Consider the following 23854-nt stretch of genomic DNA (forward strand, 5'->3'; position numbering starts at 1 on the left):
ATATAATTTGGGTGTATCTGCCTGGGTGTTCCTGGAAGACAGGAGCCTTGGTGGAGTCAGTAAGACTGGTGGCCCTCCCTAGAAAGGAAGGTGAAACAACCACTTTGGAAAACATTTTAGTAGTTTTTAAAAGTTACACTTATCTTATAACCTAGTCATTCCATTCCCAGTTATTTACCCAACAGAAAGGAAATCACATGTTCATACAAATGAGACAGGCTGGGACCTGGGACTCCGAACACTTCGCTATAGTGCTTGCACCTGGACAAATGTCTCCTCCAGTAACAAAATACAAAGAATCTATAAGGGACTGAAAAATAAGTGCATGCATTTGGGACAAATTATGAACAACAAGGTACAAAAAGACCAAAATCACAACTGCCATTGCTGCGAAGCCAGGAGCAAAAACAGGGTACTGTGCATACACCCTGCACCCAGCACCATCAAGAGGGTGGGCAAACCACCCACAGAACCCCTCCAGCATGACCCCTGGACTCTCCCCTACCCTCACTTCATATAAGGAAGCAGCTCACCCCTGCTCAGGGAGGAATCAAGGGCACCTGTTTCTTGTTTTCACTCTCTCCTGTGGCAGCACAAGTCCCACTTAAGCCTTGTCTGAATTTCTTATCTGGCCTCTTTATCAATTTCTAGTCCAAGAACTGTGGTCGGTAACACAAAGATTTGTACAGAAATGTTCGCAGCAGCTTCAGCTCTAATAAGGAAAAATTGGTAACTTTATACATATCTATCAACAAGTGACTAGATAAATACATGTGGTACGGCTATAAACGGAATAGTACTCAGCACTAACAAGGAATGAACGGTTGCTATATGCAAAAACTGGAAGGAGTGTCAAGACATTTATTCTGCATGAAAGAAACTAGACCCACCCCCACCCCCCCAAAAATGGTTCCATTTATAAGCAATTCTAGAAAATGCAAACCAACTAAAACAGATTAGTGGGCTGGGGGTGGGGAGCAGAGTGGGAATGCATGCAGTTAGGTGGGACCAGAGGAGGAGCCGCAAGGGTAGGGGCAGGAAAGGGTGTGGTGGAGGCACGCAGGGAGCTGGGGGGTGGTACATGAGTAGAGGGTACCAGAGAAGGCCAAGGGGAGGCAGGTAGGGACAGGAGCAGAAAGGGATTAGCAGGAGGGACGGAGGAACGTGAGGAGTGCGCGGGCAGGAGCTCGGGAAGGTTAAAAATAGGCGGAGCGGAGCGGTGGCTGTAGTGCCGACAGGAGCGGAAAGAGGAAGGAGGCGGAACCGAGTCTCGAAGACGGGGGCGGGTTCTACGCGAGTGGGCGGGGCCGTGGCGTGGGCTCCGCCCGGCGCGCTAAACGTCATGGCGCGCCTCCTGCGGGCTCTGCGGGGCCTGGCCCTCCGCGAGGCGCCCGGGTGGACTGCGCGGGGCCGAGCGGACTGCGGCGGCCTCCGCGCAGGTGCTGGATCCCCGCAAGCAGGTAGGCCTCGCAGGCCCCGCCCTCACCTCCCGGCTTTCGATTTTTGTTCGCTTGCCTTGTTTCGGGGGCCCCAGCCGGCTGGTCCTGGACCTGACTCGTCCATTCTCCGGAAGCTCCGTCGGGGACCTCCTGCCCGCCCACCCCCTGCCATCTAAGGACTGCGGGCTGTAAACTTGCAGGGGCGTGGGCGGGGGAGTCCCTGACCCGTATGAGGGTTTGTGGAAAAGTACAGGTCCTCTCCTCCCACGTGCACACATACTTGTTTTGTTTTTTTTTTTTTGTATAAAATGTACTCTGGAGCCGGGCTTCCAGGTGAAGGACGGCGGTTTTGGGTCAGCAGCCCGCCCAGAGCGCTCTCTGCTGCAGCCACCCCCTGCGCTAATTACACTGTCCCCCTCATCCAGTTATGCCTGCTGCTTTCCGCGTCTCAGAAGCAGGCAGTTCTAACTTTGCATGCCTGTGGATCTGCTCCCTGATCTCTATATCTGTGTTTCCAGGACCCAGGGGGAATGTGGGGACTTGTAATCCCTTCCCCCCTCTAACCTGATAACCATCGTCAGTGGCTGTGACACAGACCGGGGGAAAGTGTGCGTTTCTTCTACGACATAGCTTTGGCTGCTCTGTGGGATTGGGGCACGCTGACACCTCATCCTTTAGTACAGAGTCACTAAAGGGGATTCTAGTGGGATCTTGGGTCAGCTGGCACTGTATTTCACGTCCAGTTTGGGGAACACAGTGCCATGTGTTGATTGCCTTTCTGGGCAACTGCCCCAGCTAGCCCATCTTGAAATCCATTTGTTATGTGTCCATTGAAGATATTTAAAGATAAATATCTGTGCTATAAATGTCCCCAGTCACTCGGAATTCTTTTTATCCCGTGAAAACTTCAAAATGTAGTGTTAAATAAATAAAAGCCCTGCCAGGGTGCAATGGGAGCTGATCAAATATGACTTGGGGTCACGGACTTCAGACCCCTCCTGGTGTCTCTAGTCAGCCAATCTCCTATTTGTTCTTTGCCCACTTAGTACTAAGTGTTGATTTCCTGAGAACCACAGGTGGTGCTTCAGGCATCACACTTCTGGGCTGGAGCCCGCCTCATTCCCCTTTAGAGGGTGGTGGTTTCAGCGGAAATTTGCCCTTTATGTTTGTACTTAGTGCTGTCGGAAACAGCCTAATAAATTGCCCTGGAATCTGAGGTTCTTAAGCAACATTAAAATTTGGCCAGACACCAATACTTAACAGGAACTGCCCACTTATCAGACACCCACCCTTGGGAATTTATTCTAAGGAAATAATTCCAAAGAACAAAGTTATATGTGCAGAGGTGCTTTTAACAGCACTACTCTTAAGAAGGAGAAACTGGCTATAACCCAAATGTCCATCAGTTAAGGAATGCTTAAGTAAACCATGAAAGTTCAATTCAACAAACTAGTAGGCAACCATTGAGAATGATAGGCAGCTAATAGTTTTGTGGTTAAGGGGTTTCAGCGTTGACGGTGCCACAACCAATGGCTGTGTGTCTTTGAGCATGTCTTGAACTTGGTAAGCGTAAGCCTGTTTTTTTTTTCTTTGTAAAATAAGGATAATGATAATAGGGTTATACAGAATAAATGAAAAAACTAAACATGTTTTATTACAGTATTGGTGCTTAGTAGCTATACAATAAGCATTAGTTATAATTACATAAGTGAATGGAAAGGATAAAAGTGTAGCTATATTTAACCCTATGCTGTGTACTTAATTACCCACGTTGAGGGAAAACTAATCAGACATAACAAGTACAGAGAGATGCTGACAGGGAGACATTTTATATTCTATACGTTTTATCACTTACATACAGTTGTCACTCAAGCATTGTACATATACGTTTAGCAGTAAACTGAAAACCAGCAGTGGTACACATCGTAAGTAATTATACTCTGTGATAACTTCCATCCCAAACATTGGGGTCAAAAATATGCTTTGAAGCAAAACAATAGCTTTCCATTAGAATTCTTTAAATTTTTCACCCAATTCAGCATTATGACCTGAAAGTTAATCAAATGTGTTCCATATAATTTAACATACCAAATAATCCTGGTTACTTTAACATTTCTTCTGAGATGCCTATAGGCCCTTTGGGATACTCAAAGTTAGCTAGAGAAAGAAACTTAAAATCCGTTGTCAAAAGCACCACAATATTCCAGGAAAGTTTTTATCCCTTAACAAGGGAAAAGAAAACCAAATTCTACTTTTATACCAGCTTACTATTAATAACAAAGTATATTTACCTTATTAAATCCAATCTAATCTTAATCACTCCTGACAACATATAAAACTCTTCTCAAAGTTCCCTTTTTTCACAAACCTTTTGTCACTTTTTGTATCCATGAGTTGTCCCCATCCAGAAACAACTGAGGTAGGAGATACATAGGCCCCTGGGTTGGACAGCTGGTGTTTGTCAAGTGGAATAAAATTCAAGCTTTTTTTCTCACCCATACCCTCTAGTGACAAAGCTAGTGGCAAAAACTGAGCTTGGCTAAAGAGATAAGGTGTCGACTCCTGAGGTCAAAGAAAACTTCCCTGTCTACACACGCGCAGGAAGGCTTCTTGGGGGTCGAAAAGGGAGGGGCCCCACCCTATAATAAGCATGGACAGGCACCCCCAGGCCTCTGTGATGGGATCCATCTTAGCAAAAAGTTGCGCACTTATCATGGGGAGGGTTCAAGGACCAGTCAGTTGTGGAAGAAAAAGAATTGGCCAAATGTAAACAAAGATGGGGAAGGACTGTCCAATTAAGGGATTTAAATCACCTTTTTACTGGCTTCTCATTTAGGACACCCACACTCCTCTCTGGGTGTGTATTTCTGCCTTACTTCTTATGCCCTCCTCCTCCTTATAGAGGGTGCCCCTGCCCCTTCTCTCCAGCTGTGTAGTCTTCTGTCTTAAATAACAAATGATTTATCTGTATGCCCTCCCACTTATTGTGCTGTATACTCTAATGATAAACTTTGCACCTGTTTTTACAGTTTCTGCCTCCTTGAGACATTCTTGCTTTCAAATGAGGTAAAGAGCCAGGACCACTTTGCTTCTAACCTCTTGCCCCTGGTGGTCTGCTGGCTAGGATTCCTGGCTTACATCCGGGTTACCCAGGTTCAATTCCTAGGCAGGAAACTAAGCTTTCTCTTCAGAACCACTCACTGCTCTCCCCTCTGAGATCACAACCAGCTTCAGGACAAAATTATTATCATCATTTTTCCTCAACAAAAAATGCCTCCATTCTTTATACCTCCTCTCACCAACAACATGTATCCCACTTGCTTTACACACTGAAGTGCTCCCTCATCAGTTTTAGTAACTTTAATTACATATTATAATTTTTAACCCTTTAAAGCCTTAAAACCTCCCCCAAAAGTAATTGAACTGTTACACCAATACTTATGTAAGGCAGACTTATGTACATATTTCATAACTGCATATGCAGAAAGAACCAGTTTGGGAATTTCAGAAGAGTTTCATCTTAACCCATTTTTTTTCTTAGAGTCTGAAGAATACTGTTGCCATATGTTGTTAAAAAAAATTCTTTATTCATAATCTCATAGCTAAAAATTTTCAAATAAATTGAACCAAATCTCCCATTTTTTATAAAAGACAAGAAAGATGCCATTCACAAAAATGGAATATACACTCACACACCAGAAGACAGAACTGTCACAAATTCTCCAAGACGATAACCAATACAGAGTCCCCAGCACAAACGCTCCTCGACATCATACCCATGTCAGAACCAATTGGCGAAATGCCCAAGGAGTATTTTGTGCTCAAAGAGAAGTTAGCCCGGCTGCACACCGGTGGACTGACTTACTGGGTCTTGGAGATCAGCTCATCCAGACACGTTTCCATCCCACCGAGGAAAAGTGTACTTTGACAGCCAGTGCCGAGCAGCGGAGAAACAGGGAGGATCCCCGAAACAAAACGGATTGGGCAGCTGCTAGGAATGTCCCTCATACCCGCCTCTTGGGGCCAGCAAGCCAGGAGCAGCAGTTCCTCACAGCCACCCTGGCGCGTCGTCGTGGCCGCAGCACTGCTCAGGAAAATCCCGCGGGCCAGGTGCTGCGAGAGCGCAGCGGTCGCGTGGTGAGAGCCGAAAAGCCTAACTGAAAGTAGGGTCCCACTTCTCGCTGCTCGAAAGCCAATAAAGAGGCGAGAATGGCGGAAAGTTTGCTTAATTTCAGAGGCCCGCCACCTGGGCTTGGCAGGGCAGGGGCGAGGACGACTCCTGTCCGAAGGTCGACTCCCCCGCCCCCCTTCAGTGCGCAAGAGCTTTAGTTGGTGATGGGAGGGGGCTACATGCAGAAACAGCACAGTCAGCTCTGACAGTCATCTTGAAATTGCTTATGCGGTGATCTAATCGGTGCCATTGATTGTTTCACGTACAGTTCATCTTCAGTTCCGGGGCAGATCTGTTCCTATTTCCGGGCCAGCTCTGAGAACTGTGGTCGTTTATGTCTTGGCTGCAGTCTGATCATGTTTATTTCTTCCACCTGGTGGGGGTTTCAGTATAAGACAGCTCACAGGCTATACGGCTCAGAATAATATCTGCATCCCTTGAGAAGGAACCAAAAGTCGTTGGCTTTGCTTAATGACTAAATTATTATTATTTTGTCTCATTTGACTGTTTTCTTTTGTTTCTGTATTTTCTCACTTCTCTGATTAAATGTTGGTGGTTTTTTTTAAATACACTTTTTATTTGGCTATTCTGGGATCTTAGTTGTGACAGGTAGGATCTAGTTCCCTAATCAGGGATTGAACCCAGGCTCCCTGCACTGGGAGCTCAGAGTCTTAGCCACTGGACCACCAGGGAAGTTCCTGATTAAACTTATTCTTTGACTAAAGTTATTTTACAGACAAAAGGCAGACTGAGGACATGTTGGGGAAGGACCATAGGATCCTGCTCCATTTCACTAGGACACTGCATCTCGGTTTCCTTCCCACCTGCCTGCTTGCCTCCATGTATCTTCAACCTGTATATCGAGGAGAGCGTCAGAGTACAATCCTCAGGCCTTTCTGTTTTGTCTTCACTCACTGACTTGAGGATCTTTCAGCCTCCAAGATAAAAGACAGCTTCAGGCTGAGGAATCCTAAAGTTCACATTTCCACCTTAGACCTCTCCCTCTCTGTATCCATATAGCCAACTGCCTACTTGACACCTGCACCTGAATACCTGATAGGCATTTTAAAAGTTAACAAATTCAAAACCATGTTTCCAAACCTACTCCTCCCGAAGTCTTCCCCATCTTCCAGAGCCCAGAAGCTGTGGCTTATGACTCTTGACCTTTGCTTTCTCTCACCTCCACAACTGGCCCATCGGCAGATCCCCCCACTCCGCCATCAGACTGTGTCCACCGAGTGATCACGTCTAAGCCACTACACTGCTGCAACCCCAATCCAGGTCTGTGCCTTTCAGCAAGGGATACAGATAATGTTCTGAGCCATAGCCTGTGAGCTGTCTTATAGATACTGAAACCCCCACCAGGTGAAAGAAGTAAACATGACGATTAGACTGCAGCCATGATAGACGCTGCCGCAGTTCCCAGAGCTGGCCTGCCTCTGTAATGGTTCTCCTGCTTCAGCTTTCACCCCGCTTCGTTTTTTTGTTTTTTTTTTTTTTTTTGGAACGAATGCCACTAATTCTTTTAAAATACGTTAGGTCATTCCATGCCTCTGCTAACCTTCCACTGCCTTCCAAACTCATTGAGAACAAAAGCCAGTGTTCTTACAAAAGCCTTCAAGGCCTGAACATCCCTGGTGGGCCAGTGATTAAGAATCCACCTGCCAGTACAGGGGACATGGGTTTGATCCCTGGTCTGGGAAGATCCCACGTGCCTTGGAGCAGCTAAGCCCATGCACCACAACTACTGAGGCCACGTACTACAACTACTGAAGCCCACGCATCTAGAGCCCGTGCTCTGCAACTGCCATGAGAAACCCATGCACAATAATGAAACAGCCTCCACTCACCGCAACTAGAGAGGACCCAGCTCAGCCTTAACCAACTGATTGAAATAATAATCTTCAAGGCTCTAAGTGGTCTGGCCCCCATTGCTTGTCTGTTCTCATTTCTATTAACCTTCCCTGCTGGCTCTACCCGAGTCGCTCAGGCCTCTTTGCTGTTCATGAGACATGCCAGGCACACCCAGCCTGTTGCTTCTCTTGCCTGCAGTGGTCTTCCAGGTAGTCATCTAATGTGTCTGTTTACATTTCCTTCAACTCTGTGCCGAAAGGCCACCTTCCTAATAAAGCCTTCGATCACTACTCTGTTTTCTCCTGTGTAAGCTGAGGTGTGCAGATGATACGATCCTTTCATATTCTTAACACTGGATGATTAGAACATTATAATAGACATTAGACTTCCCACCTCCCCACCTCCCAACCCTTTGGCCAAAGAGAGTATTATGCTAGTTACTTTGTTTATACTCATTGGAATAAAAGTAACATAGAAGCTGTAGGAAGCAGAAGAAAGGAAGACACAAGTGGATAAAAACCATGAAGCCCAATCATAGAGTATGGTAGGTCTCAGTTTCCCTTTCAGGAATGTGTGCTGTAGGAGTCTTCTATTTTTCACACAAGAAGAATTTTTAATAGAGACCTCCTTTGATGAGCAAAATCAGAGATATCTTTATAAACCAACAAGGAAGAGGGTTTTAATAACCCACTGGCTCAACGATCTTTTCTCTCCAGTCTCACAGCTACTCCCAGCTGTATCCTGACAGGAAATACTCCTCTGAACGTAGTTATGGAAGAAGGATTGATTTCTACCCTTAGCAAACCAAGGAGAATTTATTCTGCTTTATTTCATATTTCAGCCGCCTCTTTAACTTCTGTGCCCCAGTACAACTGGAAAACTGGCTCTCTGCTTATTACTCATCTCTTACTAAACTAATGAGTCAATTAAAGCATTTTGTACCTGAACTTTCTGGTCTCTGTGAAGAAGGAAAGGTTGGGAGTGGAGGGGACGTTATGGTGTGTTCTGTTGGCAACTGGTGCACTTCAGGAGAGAGGCTTAGCAAGAAAAGGTCATTGTGCCTTCCCGGCTTTTTTCTTGAAGCAAAATATATTTTAATACTATAGAAATATATAAAAATCTGTAACTTGATCAAAGACATCATTTGAAGCTAATAGCACCCATCTAATAATTTGCAATTTGTCAACCACTGCTACCAAATACATTCTTATAGAGTAGTTATTTGGAGAGTCTAAACAATGCAATGAAATACAAAGAAACAATTAAAATACAAATATCTGTAGTGAAGGCATGACTTTAATTCTTTGGGAGAAATAACTAAATTTTCTTAGACAAATCCAAGGAAGTCAACCTCAGTGTTCCTTGCTTTTTTCATTTTTTTGAAATTCCTGTTTAACAATACAGGGTCTCTTACAAAACATCAGCCGGCTCTCTCCAAGAGTGAGTGGCAGAAGAAGCTGACACCAGAGCAGTTCCATGTCACGAGAGAAAAAGGGACAGAGCCGGTAAGCTACACTCATTTATGGTTCCTGAGTAGATGTGTTGGGTGTGGTGCATGAGAAATTGGAATCGATCTCACTACAAAACCTAACTTGGTGCTGTTCTCTCAGTTCATCCCGCCTTCTCCTTACCATGTGTAAAATGGACAGCCAGTGGGAGTTTGATGTATGAAGCAGGGCACCCAAAGCCAGTGTTCTGAGAGCCTGGAGGGGTGCGGAGAGTGCGAGGGGGGCTCAGGCGAGAGGGAACACATGTATGCCTATTGCCGATTCATGTTGATGTGTGGTAAAATTCATCATGATATACGGTAATTACCCTCCAATTAAAAAAAAAACAATTCATCATTTTTTCTACTAATCCGGCACCCTCCACTGTTCTCCTCTGGCTACGAATATCCTTCCAGTTACGCAAGCCAGAAACCTCTCTCTAGACACACTGCCCTCCGGCGGCCGGTCCACCCACTCAGCCTCCTGAATGACCTTCTCATCACCCCGCTTCTCTCTGCCGCTCACCCTGGCCCAGGCCCCACCATCCCTGGCTCAAAAGCAGCTGCCTCAGCTGTGCTCCTCACATCTGTCCTTGCTCCTCGCCTCGCCATTCTCTCAGCCTCGAAACAGGTCTTTTGTAAACAGATCTGACCACCTCACCCCCTACTCTAAATTCTTGTTTTCAAAGTAAAAGAAAAAAGTTTAAAAGTGGCTAATAAGGCCCTAAAGCTCTGGTCCCTACCTCCCACCCCCATCCTCAGATCTGTCCACTTTTCCTCATTCAGCTCCAAGACCCTGGGCTTTCCCCACTTTAGGCCCTTTCACCCTGTGTCCTCCCCCAACTCCAACTCATTCAAACTCACCTTTCAGCTCTTGGCCCCAATCTCACCCCCAAAGGGAAGCCTTTCTCCAGCCCCAAGCTGGGTTTTCCCTGCTCAGTACCTGACATCCTAGCACATGACATATCCTGCAGGTAGTGGGGGCTCAAAAAGTCAAGCGTTGGGACTGTTGAACCACTGCAGGCCAAGAGGGGGACATATTACTGAAACTGTCTTCAGTAACCCTGGCTTTCTTTCCTTTCCTGAGAAAGCACCCCTCAGTGGTTACTCAGTATAGTACCATTTTTACCACGCTGCGTTTCACAGCAAGTCATTTGTCTGAGGCCCAAATATGACCACTGGAAAATAGCTATTGGGCCAGGTTAGTAGATATTTTCAGTTGTGAATCAGACCCTCTAGAGTGGACCCCAGCACAGCGATTTTGAATGTTGTAGGATATTTGTATCTTTGAAGTTAGAGGTCCCTGCAAAATTCAGGTAAGCTATCCATGTGCTGGAGCCATATAATCATGGTCTCACCTTCAACTTCACTGCCAATCCAAAGTCATTAGATAGACCAGGAGAGCCCATAGATTCTGGTGAAATACTGGTATTTTTGAAAACTTCCTGTGGGTGGGGTTTTAATAAAGGCTTTCTCAGAAAGAGACTGTTGTTGTTGTTTAGCTGGTCAGTTGTGTTGTTGACGGCTGGGTCTCTCTCCAGTGCCTGGAAAAGAGCCCAGCATAGAGCAAGTACTCCTTATGTGTGTGTGTGCTCAGTTGAGTCCAACTCTTTGTAACCCCATGGACTGTAGCCTACCAGCCTCCTCTGTCCATGGGATTCTCCAGGTAAGAATACTGGAGCAGGTTGCCACTTCCTCCTTCATGGGACCTTCCTGACCCAGGATTTGAACCCGAATCTCCTGCATTGCCAGATGGATTCTTTACCACTGAGCCAGGTAAGCCCAGGAAAGACACAGGAAACTAGCCATTATGCAGATAGCACAAGAGAGCTACCTGTGATTCCCCGAGCAGTTGTATGTCTTCCCGGAGCATTGTAAGTCAGCCCTATTCTGAAGGACAGAGCCACACAGGGTTTGGAGTTGGAAATGGCAGCCTGAAGATAAGCTGCCAGATGTTTAGGAGAATAAATACATGGGATTCTCAAACAGATGGTGTATTATACTCTGCATTTGGCCATTTTACAAAATGAGCATCATCCATTATTTTAAGTAATGTTATAAATCCCTTTCAGTTGATTCATTTCCACATGTAACTTTTTAGAATGCTGCAGAACAATAAGCCTCCATAAGCTCCATGAGGCTAGGAAAAGAGAAGGGAAACACCTCAGCCTTCTATTTGGTGACTCAAAATTAAAATTCAGTTGCATGTGCTTTTTGTTGGGCAGCAGTAACCTGCTAGTCCTCTGCCAGGTACGACGAAGGGGTTCACAGACTAGTTGAGCAGTAACTAAAAATCAAATATCAGGGACTTCCCCAGTGGTCCAGTGGCTAAGGCTCTGCACACCCAACGTAGGGGGCCCAGGTTCGATCCCTGGTCAGGGAAGTAGATCCCATATGCCGCAACTGAGTTCACATGTCACAGCTAAAGGCCTCACGTGCCACAACTAAGATCCAGTGCAGTCAAATAAATAAATATTTTTTTAAAAAGTCAAATGTCAGTAGAAGCTAGGTTTTGTGCAGGTTACTGTTTTCCTTCCAGATCTGCCATCCACGTGCTTCACTCTGCTCTGAACTCTGGGAAGGCTAAGCAGCTCCCTTGCCCTCTTGACTCCTGATTGAGTTAGGCCCCTGGGAGAGGCCAGCAAGATCAGAGGACACAGTAGAAAAACAGGCATTGAGGGTCCCCTGGGGCTGTGTTCCTCCCACGCAGCTTGCAGCCTACCCACCCCCAACCCCTGCAGGTAGCCTGCCCTTCCAGCTTCGGCCTCGTGGGTTCTGCCCACTCTGTGCCCCACAGGCCAATAGGGCAGTGTGTTTTCAGTCACCGGCCCAGGGATGCTTCACCTTCCCTGGCTGGTATCCATCAGCCCTGTCCCCATCTTCGTAAATAGTTCTCTGTGAAATAACCTGCAGATCATTAAGTGTATCATCCGTTTCCAACAGGTGTGTAGTACTGACAAGATTGAAGAAGGGAAAGGCCGCGCTGGTGCACACATAGTCTTAGTTTGGGCTTTTCTAGCAGGATGTCACAGACGGGGAGGCTTAAACAACAAACATTTGTTGCTCACAGTTTTGGGGGCTGAGAAATCAAGGTACCAAACAATTTGGTTCTGATAAGAACTCTATTCTTGGTTTGCAGATGGTCACCTTCTTGCCGTGTCCTGATGTGGGGGAGAAAAAGGTCATCCCTCCCATGTCTCTTCTTCCCAGGGCACTAATCCCACTCTTGAGGGCTCCACCCTCATGAACTAATCACCTCCCAAGGCCCCACCTCCAATACCATCACCTTGGGGGTTAGGGCTTAAACATGAATTTGGAGGGGGATACACAAACATTTAGGTGCTTCCCTATGGTAAAGCAGTAAAGAATCCATCTACAATGCAGGAAACAAAGGTTCAATCCCAGGGTCAGGAAGATTCCCTGAAGAAGGAAATGGCAACCCACTCCAGTATCTTGCCTGGAAAATTCCATGGACAGAGGAGCCTGGTAGGCTACAGTCCGTGGAAGTGCAGAACATTTAGTCCATAGGATAGATTTTGAAAACCCAGGGATGGGGGTATCTTTCTGTCTCTGTCTCTGAACCCCTCCCTATACAGTCACTCATTTCAGTTCTCTCTGCAAAACAATTCTTAAATCCATCCTCATCTTTTTATTTCCACTATTCTTGCCATAGTTAAATCCAGGCCTGAACTGGTGGCCGTTTGACTGTCCTTTGAGCGCTCCTTCTAAAAACCAGCTCTGATTGTGTGTGCAACCCAGTTTAAAAGTTTCCAATAGCTTTCCATCTTCAGTAAGCTGGCACTTTAACTCTTTAGCATCATCGACTCAATGGACATGAGTCTGAGCAAACTCCAGGAGATAGTGAAGGACAGAGCAGCCTGGTGTGCTGCAGCCCATGGGGTGGCAAAGAGTCAGACATGACTGAGCACCTGAACAACAACAACAACAAGCATGGTCTGATGAAAGCTGCTATGATCTGGCCCTCCCTGCCTTTCCAGCAACCTCATCTTCCTTCTCCACATTGCTCTGTTCTGTGACGTGAGCCGCCCAGCCCAGGCTGCTCTGTCTGAAATTTCTTTATCTGATTAACTCCTTTATCTGATTAACTCCTTCTCATCCTTCAAAACTCACTTTAGTGTCTTGGCATTTTCCTGTAATAAACACCAGTCAGCCATGCAATGAAAAATCATGATGATAAAAGGTTAAAGAAAAAGAAAACCCTGATCTCAGACATCTCATATATTACCTGGTCCAGAAAGGTTTCATGAAGACTTCCCTAGTAGTAGAGGGACTAGTGGTACCCCAACTCGCTGCTAACTTCCCCATCAGAACTGCGGTCACATGGTGTGACCACTGCCAGCTCACATCTCTTCCCGACTTGCTGGCAAATTCCTAGTGCAGGAACCATGGTTAGTTTAATTCTGTTTTGTTTCTCCACCTCTGCAACCTTAGTACCCAGTGCAGCATTGGATACACACTTGGTTTTCAAGTAATACTGGAATGAGCGAGTGAAATAGAAGCTGAGTGTGGCCCTACATAATATGACAGGACTTGTATAAAATTAAGGAGAAAGGGTGAGAGGGTAGACAGTAGGAAATCAGGCAAGGAGGCAGAGGAGAGATGTCATTTCATAAAATAGGTCAGTGAAGGATTCTTTTATGTCTGATTTTTTAACTTATTGTGGTTACCAGTTCCCTGTCACTTCCTCTGTCCAACTGCCCCTGCAATAACAAAACATTATATTGTGAATATTAGCATGCTGTCCAGATCCCATAAGTAGGCATTTCCAGATCAGCTTCACATCTGGGTAGCCCTTTGGCGTGTTTGTCTCTTCAGCCCAGGTGGGAGGGAGGCGAAACTTCCTTTTCACCCCGATACCCCTTTGTGCCAGCGTGAGGTGCAAGCCTTCAAGGGGACAGGCCAGAAAAAGACCAGCTCACCACTGTTTGATGTCTGCAGCCAAGTTTAGGGATTTTAGAGGGAAAACATCCGAGTGTGCCCAGATGGTGGGCTCAGTAGGTTAATTTGCAATTGACTGTTACGCTGCTCCCTGAAAATGTGCTGTTACTCTTACCACAGGGAATGTGAACGTTTGACTGGGGATTTGTCTAGAGAGGGCTGAAGGGGCCGCCTGTTTCCTGAATCAGCTCTGAGACTCAGTGACCCATCCCGTGTTCAGCTTCTCTTCCAGAGTAGGACAGTGCCTGCCATCAGCCACTGCTTGTGGATTTTCACAGGAGGCTCATGCAACAGTTTCTCTTTCTTGAAATTTCTTTGATAGAAAAGATGGAATTGGGCAAAAATGGTCTTTGTTTGTTCCAAACAATGAGATCAGTTTACCAAATAACATTTAAAATATATATATATAATAGTCTTGGCTCACTCCTGTTCTCGGAACCTGCAAACTCCTTAAGTCACAATTTAACGTGGTAATTTCGTCTAAGTAGTAACTAAGGCACTGGGAGAATCTCGCTCATTATTTAGCATTTATTCAGTATGAAGTATCCTAAACACCACGTGAAGCATATTAAAGGCGCAACCCCAATCTCACTGAGCTTTGCTTTTTAATGTATCTATATCCTGTCTTTAATTGGAGATTTCAGAGTGTTTTAGTCAGTGGACTAGATTCCTGTTGTATTAACTTTTGAAATGGAGGCCGAGATCTAACACAATCCAGAGGCCCATTCTCTTGCTTTGTCACAGGCTTTGATGTTCTTGGATGAAAGGTGCTATATAAATACAAAGCATTATTAATGTCATTATTTGAATATTTGGCACAATAAAGGCCGGTCGTAAACAAGCCTGCAGACTGCTTCACTGGACATGTTGTAATTTTCTCTCCAGTGATACTTGCACTTTGTGAAATTGGTACAACAATTCCTTTATTGGAGAACTTAATCTTGGATTTAGACCTATTGTATCATGTCCTGCTGGTGTTATGAGAAACCTGAACAGTGATATATCTCATTTACTTTCAGCCTTTCAGTGGGATCTACCTGAATAACAAGGAACCAGGGATGTATCACTGTGTGTGTTGCGACAGCCCGCTCTTCAGGTGAGATAAAGACCAAGAGGTACCAAAGGAAAGTGAGCCTCAAAAGTCATAGTGCTCTGTCTTTGGGGGCCTTGGATAAATATTGGATTGGCTAGAAAATTCACTTGGGTTTTTCCATAGGATCTTACAAACTTTTTGACCAACCCAATACATACCATGGTTTTCATTGCCCTTCCTGATTAACTTGGTTACCATAAGGAGGGCTGTTCATTTTAAGATTCTTGCCTGTCTTATTATTATTTATAGCATTAACATCTTAGCCTATATTCTTTCTTTATCTGCAAGAAATAGCAAAAAGCAAACCAAAAAAAAAACCAAACCACTTGGTGGGCACCTTAAGATAAAGTTATTAGTTTTTCCCTGGGAAAGTATTTAAAGACATCTAAACCATAATGGTATTTGCTTGACCCATGTGATTAAAACTATATCTCTCCCAGGGAAAAAATGGGTTTATAATTTAATTTAGGAAATGTAGAATTTTATGAGGATTAGATTCCCCACAGTGCTTGACAGTAGTGAATACCATGCCTTTTCTATGTAGCTAAAAGTAAATTTAATTGTCCCTTGATTTCAAAGCCTCTTTTAAGTCAATCAGGATCTGAAATCTCTCAACAAAGGCTTTTTTGTTTAGACATGCAGGAAACAGTCTTAAAAAAGTAGATTCGTCGAAGAAGAAAGGAAAACATCTTTGAAGTCCCATTTTTCAGAAGTTCAAAGATGTTTTTTATTTCTTTTGCATCAACCCTAAATTGGTTTAGAATAAAATATAAATCAAGCCAGCTCTGTGAATCTTCCATCAGGCAGTGCTTCATTATGTGCTCTGGGCTTTCAGCAGACTGGGCTTTCCTGGGCTGCTGGCTGCTAATGGGGGCTGAATTTGGAAAGCCAAACCCCGCCTGCAAAGATGAGCAACAATCAGGATTGATTTTCCTTCATGCTCACAGAAGGGCAGGCCTTCGCCGGGATTCATTCACTCTGTCAGTGGCTGGTGAAGAGACAGCAAAGATGGTAGTCAGGCTGAGAAGATGGCCTGGGGGAAGCTGTGAATGGTAAAATGCACGCAGATTTCTGAACCATTAGTTACTGTTTCGGAGAAGGCAATGGCACCCCACTCCAGTACTCTTGCTTGGAAAATCCCATGGATGGAGGAGCATGGTAGTCTGCAGTCCACGCGGTTGCTAAGAGTCGGACACAACTGAGCGACTTCACTTTCACTTTTCACTTTCATGCATTGGAGAAGGAAATGGCAACCCACTCCAGTGTTCTTGCCTGGAGAATCCCAGGGACGGGGGAGCCTGGAGGGCTGCCGTCTATGGGGTCGCACAGAGTTGGACATGACTGAAGTGTCTTAGCAGCAGCAGCAGCAGTTACTATTTGACCTTTGGTTCTGTTTAAATGGGGAGAGGTGGGACCTTGAGATGGCCAACCTGCTTTTAGCCAAATAACCGTGTTGTAAACATAGAAAAGATGGCTTTGTGACTGCAGTAAGCCGGCAGAGGTTCTGTTTCTAGCTTTTGACTGTCATCCTTGCGAGAACACGTTCCTGCGTTTTAGTCTTTGTTGTTTTGACTTCATTGGTGTTCCAGTTTCTGCACCTGTAAAGATGACACTTTTTTACCACCCAGTGCCCAGCATGGGCACCTCGCAGGCTCTGTTGGGGAATCAGAGTGTTGGGGCAGGGAGGGACTGGAGAGATCAGAGCAAAAAGCTCTGTCCAGTAGAACTTTCTGCAGTGATGGAAATGTTCTATATCTGCTCCACGCACTTTGGTGGCCACTAATCACGTGTGGCTATTGAACACCTGAAATGTGGCTGATGCGACTAAAAAATTGAATTTTTTATCTTATTTCATTTAAGGTAATTTAAACTTGAAAGACCACCATGAGCAGTAACTACTGTATTAGCACATTGCTAGTCCAAATTAAGGAAGCTGAGTGACCATCCCCATGGCAGCCAAGACTAATAAAACCAGCCGGGTCTCCAAAAGCCCTTTCAGCAAGTGGCTAGTTTACTGACCTGCCAATCTGCCAACCTATTTGTTTCTTTTTAATCATTTAGTTTTAGTTGTGGTTCCCATTTTCATTTCTTAAGGACTTTTGAGTTTGTTCTATTTTTTGCCTCCTGCAGCTTAGTCTGAGAAAAATAAGAATATATTCATAAGAATCTTTTATGTTCTAGAATCTTCTGTGTTATGAAAGATGCATTTGTTTATAAGAGAGACGATGTAGTAGAGTGGTGAAGTCTGTAAATATACATCCTGGCTTAATTGCTGTATGACCTTGGGCAAGTTTCTTGACCCCTCTGTGCCTTGATTTCCCCACTGGTAAAGTGAGCATGTTAGTAGTACTGAACTCATAAAGCTATTGGGAGGAGTAACTGAGTTATGCCTTAATACACATGAAAGCACCAGAGCAATGCCTGACCCCTGCCAAGCACCAGATACATGTTAGCAATGAGATTCTTGCAGACAGAGCCTTCTTAGGGCCTTATGCATGAAAGTGTTTTTGATAATGAGGAACTCCTAAGAAATCTCTTCTAATTAATGAGAATCTATAAATGAAGACTATATTCCTGAAAGTGCTTCCCAGTCAAGAGGGTAGATAACTGTCAGGATTCCTGTTGGACCTCTCGTTTTTGCTCTCTTCCTGTCCCCAGTCTCCATCCTCAGTAACAGAGAGCAGGGGTAGAGAAGAAATGAACATCCCTTCAAATACTCGCACACAGTCGAAAGGAGGTGAAAAGTCAACCAAAACTAAACAGTTAAGAAATTAAGTGGATGAGGGATCACAGCCGCTTGGCCACTGGGCTCCTTGCTGCCTGCAGACTTCTCTTCGAGCTGAATCAGTATGGTTCAGGGGAACTGCTGACTCTCCAACTCAGAGTCATTTGATCCAGGGTTTCTAGGTCAAGAGCACTGGACTCCAGACTGTCACTTCATTAACCTTGGAATTATGTGACTTCGACCCCTTCCTCTATTCCCCTTCCTTCCTCCTCTCCAATTATGGATGTGTTTATTAAAATCTACTGTGAGATCACATGTTTCACGGTCATAAATCTTTTTAGAATGGAAGGAAACTGAGAGCCTGATGTTAGTTCCCTTTTTACAGAATATCCTGGCATCCCACGTGTTGTAGGAACTAGGTAATATTGTTAACCTTTTCTGTGCTCCTGTTCCTTGAAATGAATGGGAATTCTTCTACCATGAGGATTGTCAGTTATCACCAAGTGCCTCTGCTGCTGGTCTGGGGGCCATGGAGTTTCTAGAAACAATGATAAAAACAAAGCAAATAAACATATAACAAAACTAAATAAAAGGAATCCCTTAAAGAGTATACATGATATACATCTTTGCTTCCTTTAAGAGTAAAGATGGTCCAGAATGGTTTTAGTTTCTCAAGGGTGGGCCTTACAATCTGCTAATCATTTAAATATATATATTGCAATTTCTAATTGCCCTTAATATTTAAGTTTTCCCTCTTAAATGATATATGATGGGCCTCTCATATTACCTGGTAAAATCTCCAGATTCTGTTAATTGCATCAATAAAAGTTTATCGTTTCCCATAAAATGTTTTAAATGACTTTTTATTAGTCTTAGATTCATTCATTAAAAAATTATTATATTCATAATTCTCCATCAGATTTGCTTTAATGATCACTAGTTTATATATAATGTTGAGGATGGAAAAGCTGTGATTAAAGGATATTTAAAATGTTTTTCCCTGGACCAAAGTGGCTCAGATGAATATTTTTGAACCCTTGGAAAAGAAAAGGGGTTGCAGAGAACCCAGTCTGAATAGGTGTGTGCACACGTGCTCAGTTATATCCAATTCTTTGCAACCCTGTAGACTGTGGCCCACCAGGCTGCTCTGTCCACAGGATTCTCCAGGCAAGAATACTGGAGTGGTTGCTGTTTCCTTCTCCAGAGGATCTTTCTGACCAAGGGCTCGAACCCGCATTTCCTGCATTGGCAGGCAGATTCTTTACCACTGAGCCACCTAGGAAGCCCCAGTCTAAATGTGCAGACACTTCTAATTGGACCCACAGCTGCCCAAATTTCATGGATTCCTGTTACTGTTAATAATAATGATATTTTAAAAATCATAACCACTAACTTAGGTACCATGTGTCCAACACGATGGTAAAAATGCTAAATGAAGAAAGCATCTCAGTCAATCCTCCCCAACCCTGTGAGGTAACAATGCTGTTACTATTCTGTGGACGAGGGAACAGAGACTTTATGAGGTTAAATAACTTGCCAAGGCCATACAGACATACCAGAGCCCAGATTCACACCCCAGGCTCTCAGAAGTCAACCTCAGAGCTGTTGAGTTCCTGGGATCTTTCCAGGGCTCTTCGAGGTGCTTTCTTTTCTAACTGTGTATCCAGGAGACTGGGGCTTCCCTAGTGGCTCAGATGGTAAAGAATCTGCTGGCAACACAGGAGACCCGGGTTCGATCCCTGTGTTGGGAAGATCCCCTGGAGAAGGGCATGGCAACCCACTCTAGTACTCATGCCTGGAGAATCCCATGGACAGAGGAGCCTGGCGGGCTATAGTCCACAGGGTTGCACAGAGTCGGACATGACTGAAGCAACTTAGCACACACCCACACGTGCAAGAGACTACGTCCTCTTCCTACACTTCAGTCAAAACAATGCTGCAGATTGAATGCGTGAGCACATCTGGAGATTCAGTTGCCATTTTTTTAAGGCTAGACCTTAAAGAGATTTGCAAAAAGTAGAAATAGAGACAGACATAGAGATCAAACATATGGATACCAAGGGGGAAAGGGGGATTGGGACGAATTGGGAGATTGGGGTTGACATAGATAAACTATTGATACTATGTGTAAAACAGATAACCAGTGAGAGCCTACTGTGTAGCACGGGGAACTTTATCCAGGGCTCTGTGGTGACCTAAATGAGAAGGCAATCCAAAACCAGAAAGAACGTTTGTATGTGTGTGGCCAGTTCGTTTTGCTGTACAGTAGAAACTAACACAACACTGTAAGGCAACTACACGCCAATAAAAGTAATTTTTTAAAAAGAGATTTGCAAAGTTATGAAACAGTGCGACTCATCCCACTAAATGTTTGTTTCAGTTTGGAAAACAGAATTAATTATCTGTTGTAACAATAGGTTGTGTTAGCCTATAATGAATTTATTATTTTTTAAAATAATTCAATGCATAAATGTCTTTAAAATTCTCACTCATAATTTCTAATTTGTTAAGTGCTAATAGGCACAACTCATGTAAACCAAGCTCTCAGAGATCCTTGATAATTTTTTAGTAACAGATGGGTCCCAAGACCGGAGTGTTTGAGTCACTGACTTACCCTAGACTCTTTCTGCTGGGTGTGTGCTCTAAACTGAGCTTTCTTCTGTGCTCATAGTCTAGGGGGCTGATTATTTGCCACTTTGCCCCTCTTTTCACTCAGTTTTTGTTTTTGTTTTGCAGAATTTACCATTCATTGCTTGTCTCTCCCCCAGATGGAGAGAGCCATTTCTCTGCCATTTAAATTTCTGGAATTTGTTTTTCTAGCATGATGTAAAGGGGTTCATCTTTGGGGACTTCCCTGGTGGTCCAGTGGTTGAGAGTCTGTGCTTCCAATGCAGGGGACGCAGGTCCGATCCCTAGTTAGGGAAACTAGGATCCCACATGCTGCAAAGTGTGGCCAAATTTTTTTTAAAACAGAAAGAAGAGGAGCATACCTAACAAAGTACTTAGAGAGTGGGTCTCTGATGAGTAGATTTGCTTGTTGCCCTCCTCCTCCTTTTGTTGGCGCCTCTGTTCTCCCCACCCCCTACCCCAGCATCATTCACTCCTGTGGGGCTTTCCCAGGAAGGTCACTGCCCTGCAGTGACGAGTCTGGGTGCCCAGGCTTATTAGTCACTACGTGCTCCACTGCATAGCTCCCTAAGCCCTCAGAGCATCTCTATAACGTAGGTGTTACTGTCCCCATGTTACAGGTAAGAAAACTGACTTGGACAGGGAAGCAGCCCATCCAGTTTCACACAGCTAAGAAGTGGCAGAGGAACTCTTGAATCCCCAAAGGCAGTCAGGCTCCGTGTTCAGATAACCAAAAGTTCCTGTGGCTGAACATGGCCATTTGATCAGTTCTCACGTTTCTCTGCTTTGCTGAACCCACGATATGCTAAACCCTTTGACCACTCATTTCACTTCAATTTCCCCCTTCCTTACGTTTCAAACACAGGCATTTAATCTGTTTCCTAACATGGAGCAGTTCACAAAGCTCCTCGTGTTTTTGGTCCTTGTCGAAGCTTGAGAGGGATGCCTTCAACATCAAAGGAACAAGAAATCTTTGACGTGACAAGATAGCATCTTGAATAGTGGAGGTGCAGTGGGAAGACCCCTGTGGTTCAGAAAACTGGCCCTGAGATCTGGCAGATAAGAAGGGAATCAGTTTGTGCTCTGTAGAGACGTGGGTTGGGGCACACAGTGCTCTTTGTTTGTTTATAGCAGTTTTCACAGCTGTAGGTGTCCTGATTTCTAACACAGCTCTGAGAAGAAGTTCTGCTCCGGCACGGGATGGCCTTCGTTCTCTGAGGCTCACGGGACCTCTGGCTCTGATGAGAGTAACACGGGGATCCTGAGACGTGCTGACACCTCGTTGGGACTAGCTCGCACAGAGGTCGTCTGTAAGCAGGTGGGTGTCTTTGCTTTGTGTGTGTTGTTTTCCCCTGTGCCTCCTGACTGCAGTGGAGAGCTCACTTGTCCTTGCACATCTGGTGTTATGGACGGGAGCACTTTTGTCACGGAAGCACTTTGGGTTTCTCCTGAGCTGCTACCAGTTCCTCTCTCCCATCACTCCCGGCACTACAGACCAGAGAAGGAGCCTTGCCTGGTTCTAGCCTTGTAGACATGGGAGTGAGCGAAGGTCTGAAAGAAAGAGCTGGCCCTTCACATTTTGTTGTGCAGGGAGAGCGGCAGGAAGGTCCAGGGTGGCTGGCATCTCTCTGCCCCCTTCCCGCTCTGCAGCGTGTCGCCTACAAGCAGAGCAGAGCAGTACTAAAGGTGACATCAGGGCTTATTTCTCCTGGGAGCCTGGCAGGAGAGAGTGGCTTAAGTCCAGACAGCAGATTCAACTTGATATCTTTGGGTGCTCAAATGTTCTGGTTTTGTAAGCAGATAAATGTAGCTTAGTCTTAAAACAATAATAATATCCTGGCTACAAGATTCACCCACTCAGAAACTGTGCTACTGCTTTTTTTTTTTTTTTTAAATATTTATCTATTTGGCTGCCCCTGGTCTTAGTTTTGGCATGTGGGATCTAGTTCCCTGACCAGGAATAGAATCCAGGCCCCTGCATTGGGACCAGGGAAGTCCCAATGCATTGTATCAGTGAATCATAATAACAGCTCTGTTACGTAGGTATAATTATCATCCCCATTTCATAGATGAATAAATCAAGGCCTAAGTTAAATCACTTGCTCACATTCTCACTGATCAAGTAGAGAGCTATTTACCACCCCATGCGGTCTACATCCTTTCATTTCTGAATCAAATTCTGATACAATAGACTTTCTCCCAACACCGAGCTCAAAGACTCTAGTGGGCCCGCCATGTGGGGTTCATCTGTCTGGGTTTTACTTAAAGAGCCTTGTCCCTGGTGAGAGATGACAGAGGCTGCTTTCCTTGCAGTGCGAAGCTCACCTCGGCCATGTGTTCCCCGATGGACCTGGGCCTTCTGGGCAGAGGTTCTGCATCAACAGTGTGGCGCTCAGGTTCAAGCCAAAGAAACACTGACCACCTCCGAGTTCCCTTCCCTCCCTCGACACTCCCTCACTTCCAAATTCAATTTGCAGAACTTATGTGAATGACTTTTTGTGACCCCATGAGGTGTAGCCGGCCAGCCTCCTTGTCCATGGAATTCTCCAGGCAAGAATACTGGAGTGGGTAGCCACTCCCTTCTCCAGATCTTCCCAACCCAGGGATCAAACCCAGATCTCCCACATTGCAGGCAGATCCTTTACTGTCTGAGCCACCAGGGAAGCCCGGTGTGAATGACTACCCGTTGTGAATGGTAGTTTTATTAACTACCAAACCAAGGCTAAGTTCGCTGCTGGCACCATGCAAACCACACCTTCTCTAATTTACTACCTGGAGTCAACCCAGCCCTGGCTCTGGTTTTGACAAGACTTTCACAAAATGACAGAGGGACAACTATTTCCATTAAATCGACTTCTGTGGGCTTTGCCTGGACCGGAGGACATGACTCTCTAGGGACACTTGGAGGCAGATGGATAAACCAAAAAAAAATTCCTACAAAACAACCCTGAACTTTCCATCACAGTTCTTCCCAGACATATACAGGTGAGAGATCAAGTGAAAAGAGGAAGGAAAATATGGCATCAGAGTACTCCACAGTTCCAGCATGGAAGGAGGCATTGAGGAGAAGGATGAGGAGGGTTGTGGACAAGGTGGGTTTTGGGAGCACGCCTGGAGATCCATGGGATGCATGATTTTTTTTTTCCAAAATGTTAATAAACTGGCTTGAACATTCTAGTTCCAACCTCTCTACCTGCAACTAAATTACAATGGGAATCTGCTAGATTTCAGTGATAATGCAAGTGGCTACAAAGTTAAACTTTAAAATGTCCAAATAAAATATTTACTAACATTTGTTTGCTTTTTGTCTAAATCTGTGAATTTTCTCTCTTACAAAAGTGACTAAATCCAATGCCAAAAAATAATTAAATCACCTGGTAGTAGCTATTGGTTACATCAATGGTAATGGCAACTCAAGTGTTTTTTACAAACTGAGTTTTTAATGATTTGTTACTAAAAATGTTTACATCATTTTCTTTGAGAGTTTATGGACAGAAAG

At 44.8% G+C, this 23854-nt stretch overlaps 1 protein-coding gene across 1 annotated transcript; it reads left to right on the plus strand.

Annotated features, from left to right (window-relative positions):
• On the plus strand, positions 1309-23649 carry MSRB2 (methionine sulfoxide reductase B2). Its single transcript, XM_018057090.1, has 5 exons — positions 1309-1460; positions 8869-8969; positions 14929-15005; positions 21526-21673; positions 22669-23649. Exons 1-5 carry the CDS (start codon positions 1343-1345, stop codon positions 22771-22773), a joined length of 549 nt encoding a protein of 182 aa, XP_017912579.1. The 5' UTR covers positions 1309-1342; the 3' UTR covers positions 22774-23649.

The sequence above is a fragment of the Capra hircus genome, chromosome 13, assembly GCF_001704415.2.
Source record: "Capra hircus breed San Clemente chromosome 13, ASM170441v1, whole genome shotgun sequence".
NCBI classification, from domain to species: domain Eukaryota; kingdom Metazoa; phylum Chordata; class Mammalia; order Artiodactyla; family Bovidae; genus Capra; species Capra hircus.